A 23,161-nucleotide genomic window follows, 5' to 3' on the forward strand; every position below is an offset into this window, starting at 1 on the left:
TTTGCATGACTTAAGCAAGATTTGTTTTATTCTTTTAGGGGTAAAAATTGTCTCAATTCTATTATGTATATTACACCAATGTGTATTTTTGTTTGTTTTACAATAGACTTGCGGAGTCTGTCTCTCTAGTGGGATTTGCAGAATCTCAGGTTTTTGTGGGTGGGAGTGGGATAAAAATGCAAGGAGCAATGAGGGAGTGAGTTGGAATGGTATTGCGGAGCAGGACAGGAGAAGGATTAAAAAAATAGTCCTGCACAGAGTCTACAACATAGCCCCTTCTTACATTCATTGCAGCGTCTACAGCCAGACTGGTGGAAAAACTAAGTGTCAATCTAGGTATCCCACTGTACACTGACATTTTCAGTCACCCTCAAGCACCTCTTAACTGTGGAGTCTGTTGCAGACTCAGCTGCCAGATCGGAATCTCTGAGCAGCACCCTGATTGTGCAGTGAGTGGCCAGCTAAAGACATTTGGAATGGTTTCCTTGTCACAGATCCAAACCATTTGATCCTGGGATTTGACCTGCCACATCACCTTTGGACACTTCTGAACAGGTTCCAAACTCGCCAGGAAATATGTGCAGCGAAGCTCTGCATGTGCAGTCTGTGAGACAACCCACTTTGTTCAAGTGGTTTCCATCACTCAACGGTGCATATTGTCAACTAGTGTCAGGGGACTAGATTTCATGGTGGCATTAGGGTCCTTCATTCTGGGGATGAAACTGCCGTTGGGTGGCTCGGCAAGCATTGCAAACACTAGACGAATCCTCAGCATGCACTTCTCATGCAAATGACCACACTTCTTTAACGTTTGGCAGTGGGCAGGAGCAAATCTTGTCAGTCAGCTTAGTCCCCATCCCTAGCATTAGCATATCTTGTAAATGTCAGGGTTTTTTGTAAACATTGCATTTTAACAGCAATAATTTTGTTCTTACAGCACTTTTCAAATACATATTGCCTAGTGTGATTGCACTTCTAGTTGGACTCTTGTTGGGCAGTGCGTTTGTTTACCAGCATTGGATCGAAATAGTGCTGGTGTATCGAAATTACTTGGCCAAGGATGAAACTATAGGAGGTAAGAAAAATAGAACTATGACAGAGAGTTTTTTTAATTCAACTTTTTAAATTGTTGTTTGAAATATTTGCTAACCATTTACTTAAATGTGTTAAATCATATTAGGGTGACTTTCCATTGATTTCAGTGGTCTTTGACTCAGGGTCTTAGAGAAGCTGGAACACGTGGGGCAGTACATATTTACTGACTGAAGGCTTACAATGAGCGATTTACAGTATCAATCATTTAACCGGGGAAAATCAGAGTAGGAGACAAAACCCCATAGACAGAGGAGTGAGGTGTTTCCCTTATTTTAAAAAGAGGTTCTCACACCATTTCCTAACTTAACCTCAGATTAAACCAGTAGATTATCAGAGTGAGGAAATAGAGACATCTAATCATTTATTTGCCTATTTAATCAACATGATTTCTCATGAATATAACCAAGGAGTGAGACAATGTTACTTGATAAATCAACTTACAAGGGCACTTATTGGAAATATTTATATTTTTTTCTCTAAAGAAATACATGTTGGTCATAGTAATCAAATTCTGTTCATGAATATTTCAATAGCAACCCCAGGCCTCCACCAGAGTGGGGCTCCCAAGTGCTACAGTCTGTAAAAATGTGTAGGAAGTCTCTCTTCCTGCCTCAGATTGCTTACAAAGCTAATTTGCGGTGGAGCAATCTGGTGGTTTCTACCATCAAGGCTTTTTTCTGAAACACACCTGGCCCTGAATTCAAGTGAGTATATTCAAAGGGCAATTAATGAATTACTCTTTAGAAAAGTGATCCCAGTCCATTCCTGGGATAAAGAGGTGTTGACTCCTGGAGAGGTAAAGCATCATTTCTGTATCTAGTTACTGACTGATTATTCCCACTGTCCCTTACAGTCACTCCACCATTCTTTTCCTGCCCTACATGCTCTCTCTCTTCCATTTTCCTATTCTTTCCATCACTAGGCACAGTCTCCTCTCATTTCATTTGTTGACACTCCAAAATTCCCCCACGATACTGCGTCACAAATGTGATGTTTGCCAATCATCAGCCTGATCACTTTGCTTGTACCTTATATCTCTTCCTAGCAACTCTTTGTTTTTCCATTTAGATTGCAAGCTCTTTGGCCCAGAGACCGTTTGTAGTGTGCTTACCATAGTATCATGATAGAGATGCAGCCGTGTTTAGTCTGGTCTAGCTGAAACAAAAGACAGGACTATGCAGCATTTTAAAGACTAACAAGATGATTTATTAGGTGATGAGCTTTTGTGGGCCAGACCCACTTCCTCAGATCAATATCTGGTAGGAAATTGGCACAACCATATATACCAAAGAGATACAATAAAAAAAAAGTGAACACATATAAAATTGATGAATCAGATATAAGAACAAAGGAGGGTGAGGAGGGAAGGTTAGTGTCTGTGAGGTAATGACATTAGGGGTGATAATTGGGGAAGCTATCTTTGTAATTGGTGAGATAATTAGCATCTTTGTTAAGACCCATACGTAGTGTCAAATTTAAGCGTGAACGACATTTCTGAGGCTTCTCTTTGAAGTCGTGTGTTAAAATCTCTTTGAAGCAATATGCAAGTTTTAAAGTCATTGAGAGAATGGTCAGTCTGGTTAAAATGGCAAGCAGCAGTTTTCTCTCTGTGAGAGAGCCTGATGTCTGTTTTATGTGCATTGATTCTTTGGCGAAGTGTCTGAGACGTTTGTCCAATGTATATAGCAGACGGACACTTTAAGCACATGATGGCATAAATTATATTTCTGGATGAACAGAAATATGTGTTCTTGATCTTGTAACTGGCATGGTTAGGTCCAATAATGGTGTAAGCAGAGTAAATATGTGGACAAAGCTGGCACCGGGGTTTGTTACAAGGGAAAGTTCCAGGGTTGGTATTAGTGTGGTATGTCCTGTGGTTGTTGGTAAGAATCATCCTGAGCTTAGGTGGTTGTCTATAGGAGACTATGGGTCTGTCTCCCAGAGCCTCTCGAAGGGTAGTATCCTGTTCCAGTATAGGTTGTAGTTTATTGATAATGTGTTGGACGGGTTTCAGTTGGGGGCTATAGGTGATGACAAGTGGTGTTCTATTGTTGGTTTTCTTGGGTCTGTCTTGAAGTAGATGGTTTCTGGGTATCCGTCTGGCTCTTTCAATTTGTTTTTTTATTTCTCTGGGTGGGTAATTGAGGTTTATAAATGCTTGGCAGAGATCCCAAAGTTTCTGGTCTCTGTCAGTGGGATTAGAGCAGATGCTCTAAGGGCTTGCTATAGACGATGGATCATATGGTGCGTCCTGGATGGGAGCTGGAGGCATGTAGGTGACTGTAGGAGTCAGTGGGTTTTCTGTAGAGAGTGGTATCTAATTTACCATTGGTGATTTGTACTGTGGTGTCCAGGAAATGGATCTCTCGTGTAGAATGGTCCAGGCTGAGCTTGGTGGTGGGGCGTAGGTTGTTAAAGTCTCTGTGGAATGCATCCAGTGTTTCTTGGCCATGGATCCAGATCATAAAGATGTCATCGATGTAGTAAGTGGAGAAGGGGCAAAAGGGGACGGGATCTGAGAAAACGTTGTTCTAAGTCAGCCATAAAGATATTAGTGTACTGTGAGGCCACGCAGGTACCCATGGCTGTGCCGCTGATCTGGAGGTATAAGTTGTCCCCAAATTGGAAATAATTGTGGGTGAGAACAAAGTTACATAGGTTTGCTACCAGATTGGCAGTGGTATCCTGTGGGATAGTGTTTCTAATTGCTTGTAATCTGTCTTCATGTGGGATGTTGGTGTAGAGAGCTTCTACATCCATGGTAGCAAGGATGGCGTTATCAGGGGGTTATCGATGTTTTGTAGTTTTCTCAGGAAGTCAGTAGTATCTTGGAGATAGCTGGGAGTGTTGGTTGCGTAGGGTTTGAGAAGAGAGTCTACATAGCTGGATAATCCAGTAGTGAGCATGCCGATACCTGAGATGATGGGCCGTCCGGGGTGTCCAGGTTTATGGATTTTGGGAAGCAGATAGAACAATCCTGGTTGGGGTTCAGAAAGTGTTTTTGTGTGGATTTGGTCCCGAGAAGAGGAAGGGAGTTCTTTAAGGAGATAGTGTAGTTTCTTTTGGTATTCTGAAGTAGGATCAGAGGAGAAAGGCTTGTAAAATGTGGTACTGGAGAGTTGTCTAGTTGCTTCCTGGTCATAGTTGGACTTATTCATAATGACCACAGCACCACCTTTGTCAGGTGGTTTGATTATAATGTCCGGGTTGTTTTTGAGACTCTGGATAGCATAGTGTTCAGCGCGGCTGAGATCATAGAATCATAGAATCATAGAATAATAGGACTGGAAGGGACCTTGAAAGGTCATCGAGTCCAGCCCCCCACCCTCAAGGCAGGACCAAGCTCCGTCTACACCATCCCTGACAGATGTCTATCTAACCTGTTCTTAAATATCTCCAGAGAGGGAGATTCTACCACCTCCCTTGGCAATTTATTCCAATATTTGACCACCCTGACAGTTAGGAATTTTTTCCTAATGTCCAATCTAAACCTCCCCTGCTGCACTTTAAGCCCATTACTCCTTGTCCTATCCTCAGTAACCAAGAGGAACAAATTTTCTCCTTCCTCCTTGAGACACCCTTTTAGATATTTGAAAACCGCTATCATGTCCCCCCTTAATCTTCTTTTTTCCAAACTAAACAAGCCCAGTTCATGAAGCCTGGCTTCATAGGTCATGTTCTCTAAACCTTTAATCATTCTTGTCGCTCTTCTCTGTACCCTTTCCAATTTCTCCACATCTTTCTTGAAATGTGGTGCCCAGAACTGGACACAGTACTCCAGCTGAGGCCTAACTAGTGCAGAGTAGAGCGGCAGAATGACTTCACAAGTTTTGCTTACAACACACCTGTTGATACAACCTAGAATCATATTTGCTTTTTTTGCAACAGCATCACACTGTTGACTCATATTCAACTTGTGGTCCACTATGACCCCTAGATCCCTTTCCGCCATGCTCCTTCCTAGACAGTCACTTCCCATCTTGTATGTATGGAACTGATTGTTCCTTCCTAAGTGGAGCACTTTGCATTTCTCTTTATTAAACCTCATCCTGTTTACCTCTGACCATTTCTCTAACTTGCTAAGGTCATTTTGAATTATGTCCCTATCCTCCAAAGAAGTTGCAACCCCACCAATCAGGTGGTTCCTTAATTGGATAGCGTGAAGCAGAGTCTCTCACTGTAGCCAGTACAGTATGTTGATCTTAATGGGTTGTTCACTTTCAGTCCTTTGGGTACGACCCTTATCTCAGTTGCTATCATAACAATTCAACTACCACCAATGATTTATAATATGGCTACAGTGACCTCCACTGGTGAAATGAGAAAATGCAGACTTTTAGTGCAAAGGATTCTTTACCATTATTTTCATGGGGTAGCTGAGTTAGTCTGTACAGGATAAACTTAACACTTTAAAGACTAACAAAACATGTAGATGGTATCATCAGCTTTCGTGGGCACAGCCCACTTCTTCAGATGACCAGAGTGTTGGATGTTCAGAACTAAAATAAATAGGGAAGAAGCGGGGGGAAGGAAAAAAATGGGAGAGAGGGAAACAAGAAGAGGCAGTGGGTATACAAATATCAAGGGGAAAGCTGAGCTGGAATGTAACAGGAAAAACAAATAATCTATAAGCACCTAAAGACTGGATAGTCAAAAGAGGCAGATAAGAACCATTAGTTTGCACTAGAAAAGGAAGAGTACTAACACCAGATACTATACAGAAAAAGAACCATTGACATCTTCATTGTTTGGTAGGTTGGTAATGTCCCAGCCACCTTTATTTAATCCATTAGCATGAGTATCAAACTTGTGAATAAATTGTCCTCCTAGTCCTTCCCTTTGTATTTGGCTTGTGGAATTTATCTGTAACAAAACAGCCACTTGAAAATCTGTTAATGAGTGCCCAGGCAGATTGAAGTGTTCCCCAGCAGGTTTTTGTATGTTCCCTTTACAGATATCTCGTTTGTGTCCATTAATTTTTCCCGTAGGGACTGTCCAGTTTGTCCAATATATATCGCAGTGGGGCATTGTTGGCATTTGATGGCATAGATTACATTCCTGGATGTGCAGTTAAGTGAACCTCTGATTTGGTGGCTTATGTGGTTGGCTTATGTGGTTGGCTCCAGTGATGAATTTGCTTGTATAGATATGTGGGCAGAGTTGGCATTAGGGCTGATTGCAAGGCTGGGTTCCTGGATGTTTATGATGTAGCTGTGTAGCATGGTTACTGAAGAGAATTTTTTTCAGGTTGAAGGGTTGTCTGTAAGCGACAATAGGCCTTTCCCCCAAAGCCTCTGAGGGTACGTCTACACTGCTGGTTTTGCTGGCAGTGAGTATGCAAATGAGGCATGGACTAGCATACAGCCATGCCTCATTTGCATCATGTATGCACGCCATTTTTACACAAAGGGTTTTTGTGGAAAAAAATGTAGTGTGGACATGGGTTTTTTGCGCAAAACCCCCGTTGTCCACAAGATCTTTATGCTCCAAAAAAGGAGGTTTACCTATCTTGCGGAAAATGGGGGTATTTTTGCTCAAAAAACCTACATCCACACTACTTTTTGTCCACAAAAACCCTTTGTGCAAAACTGACGTACATAAATTATGAAAATGAGGTATGGCAGTATGCTAATCCAAGCCTCATTTGCCTACTCACTGCTGGCAAAACCAGCAGTGTAGAGGTAGCCTGAGAGTGAGGGATCATTTTCCTAGATAGATTGTGCATAATGCATTGGAGGGGTTTAAGTTGTGAACTGTAGGTAATGACAAGTGGACTTCTGTTTTTTTCTCTTTTGGGTCTGTCTTGAAGTAGTTCATGTCTGGGTACTTTTTTTGGCTCTGTCAATCTGTTTTTTTACTTCTGCAGGTGGGTATTTCAGTTTTAGGAATACTTTATATAGATCCTGTAGGTGTATGCCCCTATCTGTGGGATCGGAGCAAATCTGGTTGTATCTTAGGGCTTGGCTGTATACAATAGATTGAGAAATGTGTCTGGGCTAGAAGCTAGAGGCATGAAGGTAAGTGTAGTGGTCGGTGGGTTTCCGGTATAGGGAGGTGAAAATTTGTCCATTATTTTGTCCATTACTGTAGTGTCCAGGAAGCGGATTTCCTGTGGAACTGGTCCAGGCTAAAGTTGATGGTGGGGCGGAAGTTGTTGAAATCCTTGTGAAATTCTTCAAAAGTCTCTTTTCCATGGGTCCATATGATGAAGATGTCATTGATGTAGCCTAAGTAAAGTAGGGGTGTTGGGGGGGGAGCTGAGGAAACGTTGTTCAGGGTCAGCCATAAAGATGTTGGCATATTGTGGTGCCATGCGGGTGCCCATGGCTGTGCCGCTGACTTGAAGATACAAATTGTTTCCAAAACGGAAGTAGTTATGGGTGAGGACAAAGTCGCAGAGCTCTGTAACTAGGTGTGCAGTGCTGTTATTGGGGATGGTGTTCCTGATGGCCAGTAATCCCTCTTCATGTGGGTATGTTGGTGTAAAGGGCTTCTACATCCATAGTGGCTATGATGGTATTTTCAGGTAGATTACTTATGTTTTAAAGTTTCCTCAGGAACTTAGTAGTGTCGTGGAGGTAGCTAGGAGTGCTGGTAGCATAGGATCTGAGGAGGGAGTCAATATAGCCAGATAATCTTGTTGTATGGTGCCAGTGCTGGAGATGATGGGTCGTCCATGTTTTCCAGGTTTGTATATCTTGGGTAGCAGATAGAAAGCTCCCGGTCGGGGATTAGGAAGGGGTGTTAGTGTAAATTTGTTCCTGAGCAGCATCAGGTTGCTTCATGAGCAGTTGTTTCAAGGTTTTTTTTGGTATTCTTTAGTGGGATCCCAGGAGAGAGACTTGTAGAATCTGGTAATGGTGAGTTGTCTGGTTGCCTCCTGTTCATTGTCTGTCCTGCTTATGATGACTACAGCACTTCCTTTGTCAGCCTCTTTGATTATGATGTTAGGATTGTTTTTGAGGCTGTGTATAGCATTGCGTTCTGCATGACCGAGGTTGTATGTTATATGTTGTTGTTTGCTGACAATGTCAGCTCAAGCATGTTTGCGGAAGCAGTTGATGTAGAAATCAAGACTCTTGTTACGACAGTTAGTGGGGGGTCCACATAGAAGCTATCCTCTTGTGGGATCGGTGGGGGAGAGCAGAAAGATCAGTGTGTTGTACATCGGTGTGCTGGAAGTATTCCTTCAGGCGGAGGCAGCGAAAATAGGATTCCAGATCCCCACAGAACTGAATCATTTTCATAGGAGTAGTGGGGCAGAAGGAGAGTCCTCGAGGTAGGACAGATTTTGACTACCCAGTCTTTAGGTGCTTATAGACTATTTGTTTTTCCTGTTACATTCCAGCTCAGCTTTCCCCTTGATATTTTTATACCCACTGCCTCTTCTTGTTTCCCCCCTCCTCCCATTTTTTTCCTTCTCCTCCTTCCTCCCCCCCCTTCTGCCCTATTTATTTTAGTTCTGGACATCCAACACTCTGGGCATCTGAAGAAGTGGGCTGTGCCCACAAAAGCTCATGTTACTATCTACATGTTTTGTTAGTCTTTAAAATGCTACCAGACTATTTGTTGTTTTTTATTTTTACCATTATTGTATTTCTTAGTATTTAAGGTTTACAAAGGGACCATAACTCACCCTCCAAATCTGTGAGATGAAATTTACATGCTTATATTTTTTTACATGCATACTTTTCTGAACATGATGAACTTAGATGTAGTTTCACAAACTGAACTTACATCCAGATACAGAGTTTTAGTGACACTGGCTGTGCCTCACTTAGGACAAATGACCTGTTCTAGATCACATAAGAAACATAAGCACAGATTAGCAACAATAACCTTTCTTATAGTACTGCAAGGTGCTAAGCACACTTGCCTTAATTCAGTAATGCACTTATGTGCATGTTTATTTTTAAGCATGTGAGCCATTCCATAGACTTTAATGAAACCAGCACCTTGCAGAACTGAGCCCCATCCAGTACTTTTGTTCTGAATACTAGGCAATACAGTCAGTTCACAGCTGCCCCTGGGTGTCCCCAACATCCACTACTTCCTTGTCCATATTTCATCATTAATTGCTTCATCTCTTTACTCCTCAAAAGTTTGTTTTTAAAATAGAAATACTTATATTTTGATTTAAAATAAAAATATATCTGTGTGTCACAATAGCCAAAGATGAGTCCAAACTAGAATGGAGATCCAAACTTTATCAAAGCCTGGGTAAATTTGGGTCTGAATTTGAAATCCACAGCTCCACTCTATCTTTAATGGGACAGATCAAGAACCCAGGAAGTGGACCTGACCTGAACTGTGACCCATCTCTATTTATCAAACCTGGATTTTTATAGCATTGTATTAAATAATGCATGCATTTTTATGACAACCTGGTGTGTAAAAGAGATGGGTTTTTACTTTCAATAAAATGCACTGCATTTCACAAGCAGCTTGTGCACTGGAAATGGTCATGCTTTTCTTGAGTAGCCTTACCCTTTTATGTGATATAAATGAGACATAAAAGCTGACTACAGCACAGAGCAGTAAATTTGACAATATCTCTAAAATATGTAATTTAGTGGGCAAAGGCCAGAGCTTCAACTACAGCAAAAAAATGTGACTTGTTTTCTGCATGCTTTCTGAAACTTAAGTAAAGGTCTGATTTGCCATCTCTTTGCATCTGGCTGTGAATGTCAATAAAAGCTGCAAGGAAATAAAGAAGCAGGACTGATCATGAATTAATGGACTGACTCCATTACATGATTTGACAATTGTTTTCTCTTAATCAAGTATATTTGGTTAAATTAATCATTTAGATGCTGTGACTATAATGAGAATTTAGCACGATCTAAAGTGATAGGGTACTTCAGAAATAACTTAGCTAGATTAAATGCCTGGCAGATTTTTAATTGTACTTTCCTTTTTTAGATTGCAAAGAATTTGATGCATTTGTGTCCTATGCAAAACAAGACTCCTTTGGAAGTGATTCTACTTGTCTTAATGAGGAACAGTTTGCTCTGGAGGTCCTTCTGGAGGTCTTGGAAAACAAACATGGATACAAACTGTGTCTTCTTGACAGGGACATTCTTCCAGGAGGAGGTAAGGTCCCACATGATTTGTGGAAAACATCAGGAGACACCTCTTTGCTCCAATTGAATTTAATTTTCAAAAGCATTATTCATAAAAAATGACAACCATGTGATTTGGTCATGGTGGTTCTGCTCATCTCATTGGATCACAACCCCTAGGGTGTGTCTAAACTACATGGCTCCGTCGATGGAGCCATGTAGATTAGGCTGATCGGCAGAGGGAAATGAAGCCGCGATTTAAATAATCACGGCTTCATTTAAATTTAAATGTCTGCCGCGCTGAGCCAACAAACAGCTGATCAGCTCTTTGTCGGCTCAGCGCACTAGTCTGGATGCTTCTGTGCCAACCTGAAAGCCCTTTATCGACCTCCCCGTTATGCCTCGTAGGATGAGGTTTACCTAGAAGGTCGATAAAGGGCTTTCATGTCGACAGGGGAGCGTCCAGACTGCCCCGATCTGCCAACAAACAGCTGATCAGCAGAGCGGGGCAGCCATTTAAATTTAAATGAAGCCGCGATTATTTAAATTATGGCTTCATTTCCCTTTGCCGAACAAACAAATCTACATGGCTCCGTCGACGGAGCCATGTAGTCTAGACGTACCCTTAAAGTCTAAGGGTATGTCTATACTGCCACCTATGCTGACAAGAATATTCCACCCCTTCATAAGTTACACTGACACAAGTGCTAGTGTGCACAATGCCGTGTCAATAGAAGACCTTCTTCCACCATCATAGCTTATGTCACTTAAGAGGTGTCTGTGTGGGAGGGGTAAATGTTGACAACAGAGCTCTCTCCCATTGGCATACAGAGCCTTCAGTTAGCGGTGCAACTGTAGCACTGTACATGTCGACATGGCCTAAGACATCCTATTCACGCAGAATGTCTGTGTGGTCACTGGAGGCACATGAAGGGTGGAGCCAAGTTCTTTTTCAACTTTTCTTAAAGGACTAATACATTTTTTGTATAAGCATTTTTAAGATTTGCTTGATAGTGAAGCTAGAGCTTGTCATATATTTTCTAGTGGAACAGTTCTCCATTGGAAAATGCTGATTAGATGAATTCAAAAAGTTTGGTTTTTGTCAAAAATTTCAATGGGAAATTATTTAAACATTTCATTTTAGTAAGGTTGAAATAGTGCATTTTGAGTTTCTCATTTTACCTTTTTGTATATTTACCTGAAGATTTACCTGGTGTTATTCAGGTCCTTAACTCAGATACATTTTGTTTTTCTTCATTTAAATTATTATGCTGGGCTGGGGCTGGGGATGAGGATTTCAGTATAGACCAAACCCACCCTCTCTCACCACAGCAGCTTGGGGCCAGGTGAAAAGCCGCTTGTACCTCAAGCGGGCACAACTGGGGGAGGGGTGCATGTCCCTCAGCTGGGGGACAGATAGACACACAAACAGATACACAAACAAACTCTATGAAATATATAGTAGATAGCTGTCCCTTTCTCCATTCTTGCCCCCTTCTGGCCCAATGCCATTATAGCTATCCTGGTCCCCATCTCTGGCCCTTTTCTGGCTCCTGTGGTCATTCTTCAGTGTATCTGTCCCTACTACCAGCCCTCCCCTTCCCTTTCTATTTTATAAGAAACAATCAAATTCCAAGCACATCCCATTGCTTTGGCACAACCAAATCCTTAGTGTGCTTTAATTTATGATTAGAGGAAGCAGCATATACATTTGGTGGTTCTAGCTCTTACCATTTAGGAGGAGTTCTTGATCAAATGGACTCACAGATGGATGGATGAACAGACAGACAGATGCACAAACTCTCTCAAATATACAATAGATATAATATGTAAAAGTCGAAATATGTAGACTTTTATTTTATATGTTAGATAGTATAAAGATTACAATGTAAAGACAAAATAAAATATTTTGGAATATTTCACTGCACATAAAAATTTGAGATTTTGATAGTTCATTCTCATTTGGGATTACACAAAATTTTGAAATCTCTGAGTTTTCCATGGAATAATAATAACTGTTTTTCAACCAGCTTTTATTAGTCTCCCATCCATTTCTAAATATATATATATATATATATATATATATATATATATATATATATATATATATATATATATATATATATATATATATATATATATCACAAATTAATCATTTGTCCACATTAAATATGTTTTTATAATGTATTGGGTATGTTCTGCTATCTGTTGGATGCCACTTTTTTTCAATATATATATATATATCACAAATTAATCATTTGTCCACATTAAATATGTTTTTATAATGTATTGGGTATGTTCTGCTATCTGTTGGATGCCACTTTTTTTCAATAAAAAATAAAATTACTGCAGAAATACTGGGTCAAATGCTTCACTGTCATAGAAGACACATCTCCACTGAGGAATTTGGCTTAAAAAGAAGCGATCTAAATTCTACTTATAATTAAAGAGAAAAATCATTTGTCTAAACTGTGTATTTGGTATTGACTTTCTAAATGCTCCTGTAGTTTCAGTCATGTTCTATTCTTCCTACAGTGTAAGTGCCATTGCTATGTGCTGTTAAACAGTTTTATTTTCCTCCAATGTTGGCTGCATTTATGTAGTTGTTAACAGGATTATATTTAAATTTTTTAATGTTTTTGGTGCTTGAGTCTGAAAAGGCCGAAGTGTAAGCTAGCACTAATCATTGTTTCTTTTTCAGCTTACACTGATGATATCGTAACAGCTATTAAGCAAAGCAGGCGAGTTATAATTATCTTGAGCCCTGGCTATGTCAACGGACCCAGCATCTTTGAACTGCAGGCAGCGGTGAACTGTGCTTTGGAAGATAACATGATAAAACTGATTTTAATTAAGTACAAATCGTTCCAAGAGCCTGAGTCTTTACCTCCGCTAGTGAAGAAAGCTCTTAAAATTTTACCAGTTGTTACCTGGAAATCTTCTAATGCTTCCTCACCAAACAAACAATTCTGGAAGTACATGCGATATCACATGCCAGTGAAGAATACCAGTGGGTTTGGTAAAAACAGTCTAAAGTTTTTTTCCAAAGGTTATTTAACATGGCTCTCAATAGCAGAACGGCCAGTGGGAGAAGTCAGCAGACTAAGAAAGGGTGAGGTGATTGTAAAGGAACTTCCTATATCTGCCACCAGCTTACCACAAATTTAAGGGCTCATCATCTTTTATCTCATTGACAGCTCACCCTAACATAAAGTGGAATAAAAAACTGTCATAATGTGATAACCCTAAAATCTTCAGTACAAGCAAGTGGGACTGTGATATGTTTTCCTTTTATTATCATATTTAATATTTATTATTTTCAGCAAAGTTATACTCAGAATTTGGGCTCCACTGTGGTAGATGGTGACAAACCTAGGACAAAAGAGAACTTAAATTGTAACTATGTTATTAATAAGAAATAGTAATAATATCATAATTCCATTTCTAAACACTATACACTGTATACACAGACTTTCCTGTGTGAAGGGAATTAAAAGCAGAAAGCAATATGGCTGAGGTTTTCATTTGCCTCACTCTGCTGTTATCAACTCATTAGTAAAACTCCCCTTGATTGCAGTGGGAGCAGAGTTAAACCAAGGTTAAGCATTTTTGAAATTCCAACCATGGACTCTTTTGTATGTGTTCTTTTTGCCTTGAGGTTGAAAATAAGGATACACCAGTTTAAAGGTTTGCTTATTGCATTGTGTTTTCCTATGATGTTTTTCTATTTTTCTTGAAAAAATAAAAAATGTTGAAATAAAAAAGACTCCAAAGGAATTTTGTATTGTAAGTTTTCCTATATAGTCCAGAGGGAGCAGCCCTAAATTTCTTCACCCAGATTACTACTTTTTTGGTTTAAAAAAATCCACAAGAGAGGGCCTGTGGAGAGAAAAAAAAATCTGTGAGGATCCCCTCACATGGCTATGTCAGAATGACAGGGTTGAAATTATTCTGACATAGAATGGGGAGAAGTTCCATCTCAGAATGTTGGGGATCCTCCCAAATATCTTCCGTTTGCTCCCCTCAACCTACTAGCATCACCTTACTCTGTCTGAGTTTTACTTCAGATGACTTGCTGTCATCAACTGGACATGAACAGCACTGACTGGAGATAGAATTTCAGAGTGGGGTGACAACAACATAATGAAAGTACTGCAGCCTGTATCACCTCACAGCTCATATAGGCATTGAACAAGAGGGGAGACAAGCTGTAATCCAATGGAACTATCAGGTATTATTGTTTTAGGGGATTGAACCAAAGCATCCTGATGATTCTTGGAGTAGGGGAAAGAGTAGTCTACTAGATTAGAGACCTTTCACTCAGGCAGATACAGTACACATACACCACTGGCATGATTTCCAGATGTATTGAACACCCACTGGTCCCTCTGAAGTTGGTGAGAATTTCAGGTGCTCAGCAGCTCTGCTAGTAAGGCCATAAACCAACCTCCCTATTATCAGTTACTGGGCTAACTATACCTCTGAACCTTCCTATTCTGGTACCTTTCTCAGGGTGTAATCATGCAAGTCTCTTACTCTCACACAGGGCCCTGGGCAACCGGGCCTGACCGTGGATGGGGAAAGGGACCATGGGTGGGGAAAGGGACAGTTGTTCTGGAGCCCAGCGATTCAGAAGGATCCAGGGCTCCTCGCTGTTACCACCTTTACTACTGGTGTAGCAGTACCCAGAGCACCAGGCCCTTTAAATTGCCATTGGAGCACTGCATGGCTCTGAAGGCTGCCTGGTGGGGAATTGGTTCAGCATGCTCCTGGCAGCATTGAGAGCTGGCTGAACCCACCCCACCCCTTCTGCCAAAGGCCCCACTCCTCCCATGAGCACAGAGCTGGCCTTCCCTCATATCTTGCCTAAGGGCCTGGCAAGTCTGTTAGTCCCTCCTGTAAAAGCAGTCGCCTAGTGCTAATCACAGTTACCTCAGCAGGTCTAAGCTATGTTTGGTTCCTCCAGTTTTGCTCCTGCTGCAGAGATGACTGTGGTATCAAGTGGCCAGACAGCCTTCCTATAGCAGAGTATTGTTTATTTAGAACCAAAGCATTTAAAAGAAAACACATCTTAAGTCAATGAACGGTCTCTACACCTGCCTCCCATTCTTGGGAAGGCCTCATCTGCAACAGACACACCTTCTGCAGAGTCTGTATTGCATGACAGTCTGCTTTCCCCAGAAACAGCTCACAATTTTTTCCAGAGTAGGGTTTCCAGTTTTGGTTGGATGTTTTCCTGCAAGTTTCCTCACATGACATAATGTTCCATTAAAGATTTATCTTGAATTCCTGGAGACTCCCAGACAATCTTGGAGAGTTGGCAACCGATGTTCCCACTGATCTTTTCCATCCATGAGCAGGATAAATTTGTATGTGCACCAAGGCATGTGCAAATGTGTATCACCAGGGTGTTCTGCTAATCAGTTGGGCAGCCTTTGAATCTCTCCTGACCAGCGGCACGAGTGCACAGCTTACAGGGAACACTGTTGACAACCCTACTCCAGAGTTCATCTCTCTCCAGAGAGTGTCCTTTAACTAGTTAGCATCCTTTTGGAAGCTCCCATCATCAGCAACACAGCTGTGTAACTTTTAGCTAGAGACTGGAAGTCATCTTCACCACAAATAACTCATTGTCTTATAAGTCTCCTGAGTGCTTATGAGGAACATCTTAGAGACATTTTGTTGCCTCCTGGTTTTGTTCCCAACGGCCCCCTGTTGTGCTAGATCCGTGGTCACCAACCCATCGATCGTGAGGCCTCGACCAGTCAATTGCGAGGCATTCTGGGCCTCCCATGTCCTCCCACCCCCAAGAAGCCCCACTACCTATCTGCAGCTGCGCATCACTTCCAGGGGTTCCGGAAATGCGCTGGCTGCATCCTTGCCCCAGGTCTGTGGCATGCTGGAAACTTACCGGGGGAGTCCCCAGAGGCGCGTGCTGGGACTTGCAGGGGGCACATGCGCGGACTTCCCTGCTCCACAGGAGGGGGGAGTCAGGCCTGGAGGGGGTCTGTGACGGGGGCTTCCCTGCTCTGTGGGAGGCGCGCACCAGCCCTGGAGGAGGCATGCGACAGGGCTTCCCTCCTCTGCAGGGGTGGGGAGGGGGAGTCCTGGGAGGAGGCGGGTGCAAGGGACTCTCTGCCCCCACTGGCACCCTGCCACAGAACCCTGCCCCCACTGGCACCCTGTCTCCTGCTGCAGAACCCTGTCCCCTGCCCTCCAGACACCCTGTTCCATCTCCCCAGCTTCAGAACTCTGTCACCACTGTCCCCTGCTGCAGAACTGTGTCCCCACTGGCATCCTGTCCCCTGCTCCAGCACCCATGAGCAGCCTTCTCCAGTACCATGTCCCCTGCTCCCACCAGCACAGTTGGGGCCACATTAGTGAGGCTTCAAGGGGGTTTGGAAGAGGGTTTTTTTTTTTTTTGCATCTCACTTGTGTGGCCGTGTGGGGGTTTCGGGGTGCGATCACCCCCTCTTGGTCCGAGAGGGGGGGTCAGCGAACCCTCATGCCCCCTCCTAGGGCTTGTTCAGTCCCTGGGGCCCCGATGGGGGAACCCCCGACAATGGGTGCGATCACCTCCTCCCAGTAGGAAGGGGGGGTCAGCGAACCCGGCAATAGTTATCCGCCTCTGCGGGACAGGGCAGCAGGCCCCAGGTTTAGAGTTTCCACTCGCTGAAGTTCCGCCTGATGGCGTTCTTTCACTAAGGTCGTGGGTAGGGGGATATTTCCTTCGTGGAGGGAGGGGGACCCGGCCCCACCCTCTCTCCGGGTCCCAGTCCGGGGCCCTAAGCGACGGGGCTCGCTCGCGCCCCGACGCGGTGGACGAGGGGGGTTAATCCCTCCTCAACTCGTCCACCCAAGGCCGCCAAAAGCGCTCCGCCCCGGACTCCTTCCTCCCTCCGGGCGGTGCCCGCCAATCGTGCCCGCCAGCTTCGCACCTACCCTGGTTCGGGGTCCTGCGGTGGCTCGCCTCCGGAAGCAGTCTCTGGGGAGCGCTCTGGGGTGCCGTTCCGCCTCCGGCCGTCCCGCTCCCGCTGTGTGCGACGCGGTGGGGTGCGCCCCCCGTCTGCCGTGGGGCTGAGGGACCGCCAGGGGCAGTGGCTGTCCCAAAGACCTCGGGACCAGCGCCGGGCCCGCAGCCACGGGGTATGCCGCCCGGGCTCCGTCCTGCCTCTGGATCGGCTCCGGTGCTCCTGCCAGGAGCCTGCCTTCCTCTCCGCCGGCGCCCGGCCCTTTTGAGCCGGCCCGCCGCGGTAGCCGCTCCCTGGGGCCCCGCCCCTTCCGGGCACGCCGCCGCGCAGCGCCCCGCCGCCCAGCTGATCCGCTCCCCCCCGCCCCCGCCGTCCGGGGACGCGGGGAAGGAGCTAAAACGGCGCAACCGGCGCAGGCGCGGGGGAAGTGCCCCCGCCCGCCGCCGCCTCCCGCCCGCGCTGGGGGACCGCCGGAGAGCCGGTTCCCCGGCGTCAGTCTCCTGGGGATCGGGGCTCCGGCCGCCCCGCCCCCCGACCAGTGACAGGCTGTCACAGGCCCCAACTGACTTTTCTGTGGGTCAGTGACCCCTGACTCAAAACAGGTTCCCTGCCCTTCTCATAAATAAAAACAATGCAGAAACTTTTTGTGCATGACATAGTATTTTATTTAAAAATGAAGCCTGACCAACCAAGCCCCCATCTGGCCACAGCATCATAACACTCCTGCTCCACCACCCCCAGACGCTAGATCTGAGCCTTTCATACACTGGAACCCCCTGCTCTGAGCCCCTCACACACTCCAAACCAAATTTCTGCACCCTCACATCCACAAGCCTTTGGCTTGCTTAGTACCCCAACCCTCCATCTGACCCCAACACTGCCCGGACTGGAATCCCCTCCCTGAGCCACTATCCCCTTAGCCACCTCCTCCTGCATTCAGATTTCCTCCCAGAGCTTGCACCTCTCACCCCTTCCCACACACAAATTTCTCATTCCCACCCCAGAGCCTACACCTCCTGTCTCAACCCAGGGAGAGTACGGCTTTTTTCTACATGGCTTAGCTGTCTCTGTTTATTGTCCCAAATGGTGTGTTTGGAGGCCCATTTATTGCCCCAAATGGACAAATCAGGGCCCCAATTAGTGTCCCATGTTGAATATTTGGAGCAGTGCTTAGGGCCCAGAATGCACTATTGGGAGCTGCCGTTAGGGCCCTGTTCAGCGTTTTGTAGCTTTCACCGATAGCCATGTCAAAACACTGGAAGGTTTACACAAGTTATTTTTCAGAAAATGGAAAAAAAGGATGGCTGCAGGGGACAAAGACATACTAATGAATCCAATATGATTGCAGCTTACAAAAGTGTTTGAAATTGACTTCAGTAGTTTCATCCCCTATGCTGTCCTCTGAGTTTTGTTGGAAAAGGTGGAATAGTGCTTGTTCCCCACGTTCTGCTGTTTTCTGGATTAATTCAAAGTTTGTATCAGCTGTTTTCTGCTTCTGCTAGTTGTTGGGATGTGTTCAAAGAGCATATTAGCACTACAGTAACATGACAAGATGGTCAGTCAGGGTAAAGGCAATGCATTTGCTCCAGAATCATGTGAGGATGTTCTTGAGCCTTTAGGGTACGTCTACACAGCAACATTATTTCGAAATAACTTAGTCCCCGTCTACAGAGCAGGCAGTTATTTCAAAATAATGTCGAAATACTGCCAAGCTGGAGGACTTCTTACTTCAACTCCTATAGCCCTCATTGTATGAGGAGTAAGGGAAGTCAGAGGAAGAGTGTTCTATTTCGAAATAAGTGCTGTGTAGATGCTCCCAATTTCGAAATAAGCTATTTTGAAATAAGCTACGCAATTGACAAAACTCAATTTGCATAGCTTATTTCAAGTAAGCACCGCTGCGTAAATGTGCCCTTAGACAATACTCACACAATCTTATGCCAGAACTTAAGTGGGAAAACGATAGCTTGCAAATGGACATTTCAGAGTTTTCATTTTTTGTCTTGGACAAGATGTGGTCTACTTTCTTGTCAGAAATTAATTGTGAGCTGAAGAACTGTATATTCCAGATCTTGACCTTCAAATGGCTTGCTGGCTTAGTTAGTGGCTTTCAGCAGGTTTTGTTAGAGTCATCATATCTGACTCATAAATCCTTCAATGGCAATTGGCTTACAAGAATATCCTGCTCCTGGTATGCACCAAAGAATATCTCGTAAGTCAAGATCTTCAATAAACAAGAAAGTAATGCCAGGAAAACTTGCAAAGAACTAAAGGTGGTCAGATCCCAATAAGCTTTTACATGCAAGGCTTTCAACCCCATCTCAGAGATCATATTAACACAATTGGATGATAAGCTGCGTAAATACATCAGAGTAGAAGAAAGTTTAGTTTTTGACAGGCAAGAAGCTGAAAAGTCTTAGCAGCAAAGACCTAAACAAGCATGCTTGAGATTTAGCAAACAGCTATCCTGAGGATTTAAACGCAGAGAGCTTTCTTTCAGAATGAGCCTGAGCTCTTCACCAGTTTTTGCAAATGAATCTTGAAGGATGACTTGGAAACAGAGGTGCTCGATAATCTCCTTAGCAAGGTATGATATTCTGTAACATGGAAACTAGTACTGTGTATTTTTCTGCTCCTGAGAGTGTTTAGCCTGGTCACACAGTCAAGCTTGATAGCCAGGCATTGTTCTTCATTCTGTGTCTCCTGGAGTCATGTTTTTCTCCAAGTCACCTGAGATCATTTTGATTTTTCTCACCTGGAGAAGAAACAGGCTTTTGATCAGTGATGAACACACCTTTGTTTCAAGTTAACATTTCTGTAATTATGATACCTCAGCTTGGGATCTGTTTACTAATGGGAGACAGAAGTAGGGTTAGGGCGTTTGGGGCCCTGGGCCAAAGCAACTGTGGGTCTTCCCCATCCCTTCTGCCTGCAGTCACCTCCCTGCTCCCTCCCCAGTGCTCCTGCTGGGGAAACCCAGGGCAACAAGGTGGAGAGGTGCAAATCCCTAAGCTCTGATCCCACTCCCCAGCAGAAGCAGTGGGTCAGGGCATAGGAGTACCCATTTTGGGGGTTCCTGGGCATGAGCCCCATTGGGTCAGTGGCCAATCTGTAACTCATGGGAGACATTTCAGGCAAGATCCACAAAGGAGACAAGACTCAGCGTTCAAGTCCTAATGTTTAGATGCCCTGCCACTGAGGGGAATTCACCCATCCCAGTTAGGCACCCAGGCTCTCTCTAAAAAGTATGGGGACACTGAAGTTAGACTCTGAAGAAGGTGATCCTCAAAAGCCTTCAAGCTAGGTATGGCACTATCTAAACTAGCCAATAGGGAATGCCAAGGAGTAGAATGAGTTCTAAGCCCTGCCCTTCAAAGGCATTGAGGCTCCTAAATCCAAACTGAAGGGAGGGATCTGTGCCTGCTTGGGATTCATAGCAGAGAATCCTCTGCTGGAGCTAAGCACATCATGGGCCCTCTCTTGCAAAAACTGAGAAGGTATTGGTGCCACCACCCTGATAACCATTAGCCCAGTGGGTAGATCACTCATGCAAGATATGGAGACACAGGTTCAAATGCTCTAGTTTTAACTGATGTGGAGCAGGGATGTGAGCCCAACTTGTATGTGAGTGCCCTTACCACTGAGCTATGGGACATTGTGACTGGGTCTCTCTCTCTCTCTCTCTCTCTCTCCATTTCTCCTGTTGAAGCTGTTTCATGTATGAAATATTAAAACACTCACTGGGCCAAAAATCATGTGAGGATGACTGTACAATATGTCAGGTAGAGTTTTTATTTTGGGTCTGCACATCCTAAACTCAAAACCCCAGTCATCTGAAGAAGTGGGCTGTCCCCACGAAAGCTCATGATACCATCTACATGTTTTGTTAGTCTTTAAAGTGCTACCTGACCATTTGTTGTTTTTTAAGTTTATCCTGTACACTACAGACTAACTCAGCTACCCCCTGAAGCTTCAGTCTTTAAAGTGCCTCAGGACTTCTTTTTATACATTGAGAGTGCAACTTCGTGGATATCCACTAGATGTCACTAACAGAACCTTTGAAGGGTCTATTTTCAATTAAACTGGTTTATTACAAATAAAGTGAGTGTATACCATTAATCAGATGCTTGAGTTACCTGCTGACTTGGGCACATAGAGTACATGAAGGAGAAAGAGAGGGAGGAAGACAAGGTTATGGAGCGGGCAAGTCTACATGTTCAGCATTTTGGGATCTTCGCCCTGTGATTTTTTTTAACGTGTGGTATTTGGTAAATGAGTTCTGTTCATTATTTCCTAGTTTTCTCTGTTTCAAGGAAAACTACTAAGCCTAGAGCAAGTATAAAAATCTTCAGGGGAAGAGAGACTGCATTCCTGAACAGTGCAAGGTTGCTGAAGTTCTTATCTGGATTTCAAAAGCCTGCATATACCTGTGTCTTCATCTGAATTCAAAGACACTCGGATGTTGGGACTTTTAAAGTGATAACTTGATAGATAATTTCCTAAGGCAATCTCGATGGCTAGGGTCAGTGCAGACAGAAAGAATACATGCAGTCATGTGTACAGTACATATTACATATAGTATAACAGAACATTTCTGCCCCAGACATGGGCTCTCAGATATTTATGCATGGTAATTTTTTGAACTGGTTGCTGTTGCTACTGACTCTTGAGTGCCCTTCTGCTGCTACTTATTCTGATGTATCTAACCTGGGCAGTAACTCAACAACTCCACCTGACCATCACAATGCTGAGGGCTCTCCTCAGGATGAGAGACTGGATATTTTTACAGTGGATTATAACTATGTGCAAATTCCCTATGAAGTTACACTTTGGATACTTCTTGCATCCCTTGCAAAAATAGGTAAGTAGAACATGGCTAGGTGAAGTTTTTCTTTTGGCAGTGGGAGGTTGGGGGTGAGGGGGTGGGAGGGGAGAAAAAAACTTTTGTAGGTAAGAAGTTAAAGAAAGCAGTAAAACATGTTTGATAGCCAAACTGTTTTATAAATGTAGGAGAATGTTTCTAAATTATTGAGATTATTTTTGAATGCCCTTTGCTGGAAAAAACAAATGTCTTAGTTGTCATAATGCCAACTGCGTAGGCATCAGAAAAATGTTATAAATGATACCATGTAAGTTCTCTGAAACCCAGGACCTTTCTAGGCTACAAGCAGGTTCTGTCTGTCCCCAGGGAGGGGAAGCTAGCAATCTCCCCTTTTTCAGCTGTTTCTAACTTTAAATGGGACAATATATCAGGCGTAAGTGCAGCATGAAAGATTGAGATTGCATGTCCTGAACTTCAGGCCTAATTAACTTTGTGGGGGAGGGAGAAATGCTCAGGCTGGGGGGAATGGAGGGAAATATATCCCTGGAGATATTTTGAAATGTTTACTATTTGAAATAGCTCAAATGAAATTTTACTGGTTGGCCTGGATGAGAAGGACTAATGGGCAGAATGTAGACTAGCAGTCAGTGTACAAGATACTGTAAATGCAATTTATCATATGAACATAAACACCCACATACCTATTATATTGTTCAAACATACACATACATTTATTCTACAAGTATATATATGTGTATATATGAATGAGAGTGAAAGAGAGTGTACTATTTGCAGCATCAGGGCCATATTTATAACAAAGATTAGTTGGCATGTATCCTATATACAATAATTCATTATTATTAATTAGCATTTATATATTAGTTTCTAAATGGTACAATCATGTTGGGATCCATAGTGCTAGGTGCTGTACAAGCATATAGTAACTTTACAGCTCCTGCCCCAAAAGTTTACATATAATATCTGAATATTCCCATTGAGTAGTTGGTCAGTGAGATTGGTTGACTCCTGAAATTTGCCTTGTGATATAGAACTTTTCGTGTTTGAGCCATCCAGCATATAGGGAGCAAAGATAGTTGTCACTGACAATTGTTTCCCTGTGTGAAATTAGTTGATGATCTCAAGCCAGCTCTTAGAAACATGTCCTCATTAGTAAAACCATCATCAAATTCAGCACCAACTTTGACTCC

The 23,161-nt window shown here is 43.5% G+C and overlaps 2 protein-coding genes across 2 annotated transcripts in view; both read left to right on the forward strand.

Annotated features, from left to right (window-relative positions):
* Positions 1-13,886, forward strand: part of IL18RAP (interleukin 18 receptor accessory protein) — a 50,530-nt gene extending 36,644 nt beyond the window's left edge. The window contains 4 exon segments of the mRNA XM_075917392.1: positions 938-1,075; positions 10,021-10,191; positions 12,862-13,194; positions 13,197-13,886. Of these exon segments, the coding sequence (XP_075773507.1) occupies positions 938-1,075; positions 10,021-10,191; positions 12,862-13,194; positions 13,197-13,276 (722 nt within the window). The 3' untranslated portion in view covers positions 13,277-13,886.
* Positions 13,887-21,307: 7,421 nt separating this feature from the next.
* Positions 21,308-23,161, forward strand: part of SLC9A4 (solute carrier family 9 member A4) — a 45,649-nt gene continuing 43,795 nt past the window's right edge. Inside the window, exon 1 of the mRNA XM_006127647.4 lies at positions 21,308-21,992. Within this exon, the coding sequence (XP_006127709.2) occupies positions 21,737-21,992 (256 nt within the window). The 5' untranslated portion in view covers positions 21,308-21,736. The remainder of the gene's footprint in view (positions 21,993-23,161) is intronic.

Source organism: Pelodiscus sinensis, chromosome 1 (assembly GCF_049634645.1).
Source record: "Pelodiscus sinensis isolate JC-2024 chromosome 1, ASM4963464v1, whole genome shotgun sequence".
Classification (NCBI taxonomy): Eukaryota; Metazoa; Chordata; order Testudines; family Trionychidae; genus Pelodiscus; species Pelodiscus sinensis.